This window comes from Malurus melanocephalus, unplaced genomic scaffold (assembly GCF_030028575.1).
Source record: "Malurus melanocephalus ecotype Western Australia unplaced genomic scaffold, MMel_1.1 scaffold_1832, whole genome shotgun sequence".
Classification (NCBI taxonomy): Eukaryota; Metazoa; Chordata; class Aves; order Passeriformes; family Maluridae; genus Malurus; species Malurus melanocephalus.
In genome coordinates this window covers 4,572-12,802 of record NW_026625064.1, presented here as the reverse complement: position 1 = coordinate 12,802, position 8,231 = coordinate 4,572, and the positions used below count along the sequence as shown (strand labels likewise).

General features: G+C 45.9%; 1 protein-coding gene across 1 annotated transcript in view; it reads left to right on the top strand.

The window, feature by feature from the left end:
* Positions 1–7,899, top strand: part of CCT3 (chaperonin containing TCP1 subunit 3) — an 8,942-nt gene extending 1,043 nt beyond the window's left edge. Inside the window, exons 2-14 of the mRNA XM_057388362.1 lie at positions 1,354–1,415; positions 1,944–1,994; positions 2,074–2,136; positions 2,719–2,815; positions 3,166–3,283; positions 3,453–3,639; positions 4,115–4,264; positions 4,720–4,852; positions 5,322–5,403; positions 5,556–5,736; positions 6,260–6,505; positions 6,741–6,872; positions 7,552–7,899. Of these exons, the coding sequence (XP_057244345.1) occupies positions 1,354–1,415; positions 1,944–1,994; positions 2,074–2,136; positions 2,719–2,815; positions 3,166–3,283; positions 3,453–3,639; positions 4,115–4,264; positions 4,720–4,852; positions 5,322–5,403; positions 5,556–5,736; positions 6,260–6,505; positions 6,741–6,872; positions 7,552–7,656 (1,607 nt within the window). The 3' untranslated portion in view covers positions 7,657–7,899. The remainder of the gene's footprint in view (positions 1–1,353; positions 1,416–1,943; positions 1,995–2,073; positions 2,137–2,718; positions 2,816–3,165; positions 3,284–3,452; positions 3,640–4,114; positions 4,265–4,719; positions 4,853–5,321; positions 5,404–5,555; positions 5,737–6,259; positions 6,506–6,740; positions 6,873–7,551) is intronic.
* Positions 7,900–8,231: the final 332 nt, after the last annotated feature.

The following is an 8,231-nucleotide window of genomic DNA, read 5'->3' as shown; positions in this document are numbered from 1 at the left end:
CAGCTCTCCCGTGCTCTCAGCTGCTTTCGCGTTTTTCTCAGCACTGTGCTTGCTTTGTACTGTCCCGTTTGAACCCCGGGTGAGCTCCAGTTGTGGGGTCTCSAGCATGGGAAGGGCGTGGAGCTGCTGGAGCGAGTCACAGGAGGCCACGGAGATGCTCCGAGGATTGGAGCCCATTAGAGCCCCTCAGCTCTGCAGCCAGGCTGGGAGAGCTGGGAGCTGTTGAGCCTGGAGGAGTAAAGACTCCAAAGAGACCTTGGAGCTCCTTCCAGTGCYGAAAGGGACTGCAAGAGAGCTGGAGAGGGATTTTGGGTGAGGSCCTGGAGTAAYAGGASAKGAGGGAACRGCTTCCCACTGCTAGASGGCAGGGCTAGATTGGATATTGGGAAGGAATTCTCCTTTGTGAGAATTGACACACAAATTGGCTCCTTGACACACAAAGGAGCTGRGGAGCTGTGACTGCCCCATCCCTGGAAGTGTTCAAAGCCAGGCTGGACAGGGCTTGGAGCACTGCWCTAGTGGGTTTTGGAACTARATAGTCTTTAAGGTTCCCTCCAACTCAAAACATTCTATGGTTCTCTTGCCATCCACCAACATGAGCCATTCCCAGGGGTTTCTTTCTGTTTGAGTATCCCATTCTCATTTCTCTGTCCTTTCTGTTCTCTGTTAACCCAACAGGCAGACTGTTGTAGCCCAGGGCCCCTTTTCTGTGGGCCCGTTTGCTTGATCTTGTGCTGCTCTTCTTGTTGTTTCATTTTGTTCTGTCTTAAACCTCCCTGTGTGCATGCATCTGCTTCTGAATAAATCTGGGCATGCCTGGGCCAGGCTTGTAATAGCAGAAAAGCATCCCTGAGCCTAAATATGCTCTGGGGCTGAGTTTATTGACAGCTGGTTTCCAGCTGTGGTTGTGAGCCAGTGGTACCCTCAGGTGCTGTTCATATGCCAAAGGCAACACTGATGGATTAACTTAAGGTTCACCCAGTTCTGCTTATTTAGCTTCTGTAACTTTTTTTTGACTGAGTTCTACTGTGCAAAAGCAGCTCCTGAGCTTTGTGAGATCTGGCAGATCCTAGCAAGTCACTGCAGTTTGATTTTCTGGGGTAACGTGTTRTGTTTCAGGGTTGCAAAGCTTTGTCTCAGGATGCTAACGAGAAGTTCTGTTATAACAGGGAATGTTGTTTTTCCACTGACAGTTTTCTATCAATGTCTTATCATGATTGGTATTTGTATTGTAAACTCTGAATTTTGAACTGCTCACATGTTGAGTGTATGTGACCGTGAGAGGTGACTGCATCCTTGTTGCTTTGCACTTGATTGTATTTAATTAATTTTATTTTTTTCTGTGTGCTTCAGGTCAGAATACAAAACGTGAGTCTGGAAGAAAAGTCCAGACGGGGAACATCACTGCTGCAAAGGTACCAAATTTTCAGGCTGTTCTGATCCTTCTTTTGGTGTGTGTGTGTATTTATATTTTTAAGAGGGAAAGCTGGATGTGAAGTATATTTTCTCTATTCTATATAAATCTAGAGTAGAAGAAGAAGCAACATAGAAAATAATTTTCTATGTTAACAGAAGATTTTTATAGTATTACATAAAAATTCTATATAAAAAATAAAATATGTGCACTGTTCATGTAATGGGTGCCCTATAAATAACCATGGAGGAATTAAACCAACCAAACTCCCTTCCTCTGCAAAGTGTGAAAGTGTCTCAGTTTTGGTATCTAATTGAGATAATAATTTAGTGTGGAGCCAGTGCCTTGATAATCCCCATGTTCACATTTCCATACAATTCTTAACCTTGGCTGCACCTCAATCACAGCAGAATTGTTGGATCACTTAAATTTTTGAGGGGCTGCTGATTTCAGACCCACTATGGGGCTTTTTTAGATTTTTTTTTTTTTATTCTCTCCTGAATTACCGAATTTCTTTRATTCCTCCTAGACTATTGCTGACGTTATCCGAACATGTTTAGGACCAAGAGCAATGATGAAGGTAAGAATTTGTGCAGCTGWCTAGAATTGAGATGCACATGAGACAGAGCAGTCAAGTGTTGSTTTTCTTGTGATTGCAGATGCTTTTGGACCCCATGGGTGGGATCGTGATGACCAACGATGGCAATGCTATTCTTAGAGAAGTAAGTTTCTCCTAAAGTATTGTCTTCCTTAACATTAAATCAGCATGTGCCCTCATCTTGGGTGTCAGTGAAGCTATGTGATCTCCTCACCTGTCCTGAGAGCCAGCAAGTGCTAACAAAGAAGGTTCTCACTGGGGAGAAATGAAACATATCCAACAAATATTCCTGCTCTACAGAAATGTGGGTTTGATCCTAAGCAGGGGCAGTATTCATGGAGCATTTATAAGACTGATGTAAATTCTTTGGTAATTGTAGCTATAATCAGCTGCTTTGAGACCTTCTGAGTAGCTGGTGGTTTTCACAATGCCACATGATGAGACCTAGAAATCATTATCATCTCTCTGGTGCAAGTGCTGTTAAAAGAACATCCTGAAAATTGTAATGTCTGAAAAACARTGAGAGACACAATATTGTCAAATCCAAGGGCTTGGTTTTGGACTCAAAAAGGAAGAAAAAGCTTTGCTGTGGTTGGACAGAATGCCTTTGATTGTATTGAAGGTGTGATATTTGTTCCATTGAGTGACATGAGACATTTCTGCTTTAATATTCTGGGACAAATCCATACCCCTTGATCCTACACAGATTCAAGTGCAACATCCAGCTGCAAAATCAATGATAGAGATCAGCCGCACTCAGGATGAAGAAGTTGGAGATGGGACCACATCTGTCATTATCCTTGGTAAGGACCCTGACTCAGACACTTTGCATAAAGGCTGACGTTCACCTTTTCTTGCTAAGCAGAGCCTGTGGTGAGACACATCTTTGTTATTTACTAACCTTGAGATGGAGATGGTTTTTTTTTACTCTGCTTGGTTCATGAGACCCTAAGGTGATCATATTCACGCTTTGGGAAGTTGTTCTTTCCCCATGATAACCACAGTTCAGTGTRAAGAAAGGTACAGGTGGTGTTAGAGCTCCCTGTATGGGTGGTAAATACATTTTTCTGGCATATGCTCTCTTTTCTTGACTGTTGATTGTCCTRCTAACTTACTTGGGGGATCTTGATRTATTTTAATTTTTTTTTTTTAGCTGGAGAGATGCTCTCTGTTGCTGAACACTTTCTTGAGCAGCAGATGCACCCAACTGTTATCATCTGGGCTTATCGTAAGGCTCTCGATGACATGATCAGTATTTTAAAGAAAATTGGGTAAGTATGGGAGTTAGAGAGGARCTTTCTGTGCTGCTTCAACCTTCTGCTCCTTCAGGCAATTCTGTTAGTTGAAAACAACTTAGCGGAATTGGAGAGGGAGTCAAGAGGGTTAGATTGTTGCTTGGAGTAACACTCAGTTTGCTCTTTGGTTTTTCCCTTATCTCAGCACTCCAGTGGACGTGAACAACAAAGAGATGATGCTTAAAATCATAAAGAGTGCGATAAACACCAAGGCAATAAACCGCTGGTCTGACCTGGCCTGTAGCATTGCTCTTGATGCTGTTAAGACTGTGGAGTTTGAAGAAAATGGCAGAAAGGAAATYGATATTAAAAAATATGCAAAAGTAGAAAAGGTGAGTGTGTCCTGAACTGTTTGTTATCTTTGTGCTCCTTTTTTGTTCTGAACTAGTTTATTGTAAGGTTTATTGGGAAAAATTTTGTGTTACTTCTCTGCAGTCTGCAGACATAACCCTTGGAGAGATTTTGGTCRGTGGTGTCAGCCACTGCAAGGCTCATTTCCAATGCAACTCCTTTAGACTGTCTGTCAGAAAGATAATTTCAGTTGGATTTGGAAGATGGAAAATGAAACATGCTGCCAGACAATAGGGTGTTAAAAGCTTCTTAAGTTCTTTCATGGCTTCCCACTTAAAACTAAGTCAGCATGTGCTTAAAATTAATCTTGTGTCGTGATCTGGGTATACCATGATTACTCGGGAGATGTTTTGCCTTTTCTGTACATGGGACAGCTTCAGGAGATACTTTCAGATATACAAGTTTTYGTAGGCTAAACTGACTCATCTCATTTTCTCCCTTCCTTGTGTCTGTCAGATTCCAGGTGGTTTTTGTGAAGACTCCTGTGTTTTGCGTGGAATCATGGTGAATAAGGACGTAACCCATCCCAGAATGCGTCGCCTTATTAAGAATCCACGCATCGTCCTTCTAGATTGTTCACTGGAGTACAAGAAAGGAGAGAGCCAGGTAAAATCAGTCCCATTGGATCCATCCACAGTTCTTGATTTAGGATGAGTAAAGGCAACAAATGGCTTGTTAAAAGTGCAAGTGGTGAAAGGCTTTCTGTGTCCCACCTTTCAGAGGCCTTTTGCATGTGTGGGCTAATTCTGCCATAGGGGCCAGAAAAATAGGAGTGAGGCTACAGTGTTTTAACTCATTGAAGCAGCTGCAGTGATTTTATATCTAAGTGATTTTATATCTAAGTGCTGGTCAAGAGCAAAAGAAATATTTCTGAATATTTTTTGAACTAAAGCTAATGCTCAACTGACACAGTGTTGCAGTTTATTTGATCAGTGCTTTTCATCCCTGACTTTACCTGGTGATACAGGAGGAGTTGAGCTGCTTGAAGCTGTGGGAGGTGTGTGTAATGCAGTGAAGGGTTGGAATGAACACTCTAAGCTCTTGACACCCTTTTTGTACAGACTGACATTGAAATTACACGGGAGGAAGACTTTGCCCGCATCCTGCAGATGGAGGAAGAGTACATTCAGCAGATGTGYGAGGATCTGATAAGAGTCAAGCCAGATCTGGTCATCACAGAAAAAGGAGTTTCTGGTAATAGCACATGTGATTCATTGCGTTGAGTTCATCTCAGTTAAATGCACTGCTCAGGAACTTAAAAAATCCCCAGCCAAAACTTGAAAAAACCACAACAGCAAACTAATACAACTCCCCCCAAACCTGATGCTGGGCCTGGTTTGGGTTTGTATTTWAGCTCTCTAGCAAATAGTTGTACACTGCAGGCATTGAAATTTGTCCTTGACATTGCTTTGTGAAAGTAGACTCTTACAATAATATTTTGCTTTTCCAGCATTTGGGTGATACCAAAATACAAGTGAGGCTGAGTCTTAAACCCTGGAGAGCTGTGCTACCATTTTGCCTTGCAGCCTGGTTTAAAAAGCTACATTTAGGCTTTTTTGCTGTAATCCCTTTTCCTTCAAAGACTAACTAAAATAGCTGGATTGATAACTGACAAACAGATAAAGTTTGACATGATAYTGAAATTGTATAAACCTGTTTTCAGACCTAGCCCAGCACTACCTGATGAGAGCCAACATCACTGCCATCCGCAGGGTACGGAAGACTGACAACAACCGGATCGCCAGGTAAGTGTTGTTCCTGGTCAGAGCCCCTTCTTGCTGTGCATGACATGGAATTGTTCTGATGTCACTCTTTCTGCCCGGTTCTGATTTGTGAGTGTCTAATGTGATGTTTTGGTGTGCTAGGGCCTGTCTAATGTGATGTTTTGGTGTGCTAGGGCCTGTGGAGCTCGCATCGTCAGTCGCACAGATGAGCTCCGGGAGGAGGATGTGGGAACCGGTGCTAGGCTCTTTGAAGTGAAAAAAATAGGAGATGAGTATTTTGCCTTCATCACTGATTGYAAAGATCCTAAGGCTTGCACCATCATCCTGCGGGGAGCCAGCAAGGAAATCCTAGCAGTAAGTGAGAGCATGGGCTGCTTCAGCTCCTGTGCCAACCACTTTCTGGCCAGCAGATTGTGGATTGGGCATTCAGCTGGTGTGGTGCTCCTGTAAATAATGAGAAGGGCAGTGGAGCTGAGGAAGGGACTGGGCACCAGGAGCAGCTAAGGGATCTGGGGGCTCATTGAAGGCCTTTTTGCACCCTAGTGAGTATTACCTGACAGAAGGGTGTAGCACACTGGGGGTCAGTCTCTTCACCCTTGTAACAAATGACAGGGCAAGAGGAAATGGCCTCAAGTTGCACCAGGGGAGATTTAGATTGGATATAATAGAAAATTTCTCCATGGAAAGTGTGGTCAGGCACTGGCACAGGTACCCGGGGCAGTGGTGGGGTTACCATCTCTGGAGGGATTTAACAAACGTGTGGATGTGACACCTTGGGGCTTGGGTTAGTGGTGGCCCTGGCAGTGCTGGGGGAATGTTTGGACWTGATGTCACMATTTCCAGCYTCAACAATTTTGTGATGCTGTACCTGTTGCAGGAGGTGGAGCGCAACCTGCAGGATGCCATGCAGGTGTGCCGCAATGTCCTCATGGACCCCCAGCTGGTGCCAGGTGGAGGAGCCACTGAAATGGCCGTTTCCCATGCACTGACAGAGAAATCCAAGGGCATGACAGGAGTGGAGCAGTGGCCCTACCGTGCAGTGGCCCAGGCTCTGGAAGTCATTCCACGGACACTGATCCAGAACTGTGGTGCCAGTACCATCCGTGTTCTGACCTCACTCAGGGTAAGGCATGTGGCAGGGGCACCAGGAGAGGAACCTTCCCTTTCCTGCTTGGCATCTCCTTGGATAAGGCACCGTTCAGAGCAATGCCCTTGTCGGGTTATCAGTAACGTGTTCTTGTATAAACTCCAAAGTTGAGAATATTCTAATGACCTGTTACTGTTTCCTAAGCCCRCGGTCAGTTTGTGAGTCCTGAGGAGAATTTGTCATCTCAGCCCACCTGTCTTTGTGCTTCCAGGCCAAGCACACCCAGGAAGGCAGCCAGACCTGGGGGGTGAATGGGGAGACTGGAGCTCTGGTTGACATGAARGAGCTGGGGATCTGGGAGCCCTTGGCTGTCAAACTTCAGACCTACAAAACAGCCGTGGAGGTAAGGAGAGGTGGAAACTTCAGAGAATCTGTGGTATGATATCATTTGGGAAAGGACACCCTGWGTGCTGGGGTGTTTGGGTGGGCATCACACACCCAGTGTAGGGCACGCAGGTGTCTGGGCTCATTGTTGCTGGAGGTGGGGTAGTGAGGGATGTGGATGCTCAGACCAAGGTTTTCCCAGGGTTTTTGATTCTGTGGCTAACTTTCATCAGGTTTATATCATCTTTTCCTGAAAATGTTGGAGCAGAGGGCTCTAACTGCTTCCAATGCCAGATAGAGCTGTTCCTGAGCAATCCCATGCCAGCAACATGCTGGAATCATCAGTAGCTGTAGGAGCTTTTCCCCTTTGGCTGGCTGGGGCTGCCATGTCTCAGCTGCCTTTTTTGTTATAGATCCTGCCATTACCTTGCTTATGTTGGATCAAAAGTTGTCCCTCAAAGTGATATTGTGTCCTTTCTATGTCAGTTAACAAGAAAAAAAGGGTTGTCCTTGTTTCCATGGGGGTGGGAAAGCAGCCCCTTGTTAYTCCCACAAGCCTGTGAGGCACCTTTCCCTTCTGCACTGAAAGAATCATTTAAACTTCAGCTGATGGTTGTGTGCTGTGGGAGCTGGGCAGGTGGGCTTTTGTCCTTTGTGATGAGCTCCTGATGAGCCCTGGATGTGGGGTTTCTCTGCAGACTGCAGTTCTCCTCCTTCGTATTGACGACATCGTTTCGGGGCACAAAAAAAAGGGTGACAACCAAAGCAAGCCTTCTGCAGCACCGGAGCCAGCCCAGGAGTGAGAGGTTGAGTCTCTGCAAGGGAGAASCAGCTGCCTTGACCCTGTCGTGGGGAAGAGCTCAATGCAGTGACCTGGTCTCCAGGCTCAGCCAGGAGAAATTGGGTTAAAGTCTGGGAGGGATGGAAAATAGCCTGGATTTGGGGAAGGGCGATGGCTGTCCGTGTCCTTGCACTGGGGGAGGCTGCTCCTGGAGTGCGTGTTACAGATTGAAAGTTACCTTGGTCACAAAATAAATACCTTGTGTCAGGCTGTTTCAGTGTTTGATTCCCCGGGGTAGAGCGGGGGGAAGGAAGGGGCTTCTGGCACGGGCACTGGGATGGGTTGGGCAGGCGGGTCCGTGCCAACCCCAGGAGGTTCAGTGAGGCCAAGGGCAGGTGCTGCACCTGCATTGGGGCAACCCGAAACACAGATCGGGGAAGAATGGACGGGGAGCAGCCCTGAGAAGGATTTGGGAGTGTGGGTTAAACAAGAAGCTCAGCGTGCCTTGGCAACGTGCACAGGGAGCCAACTCTGTCCTGGGCTGAGCCCCAACAGCACGGGCAGCGTGTGGATTCTTACCCTCTGCTCTGCCCTGGA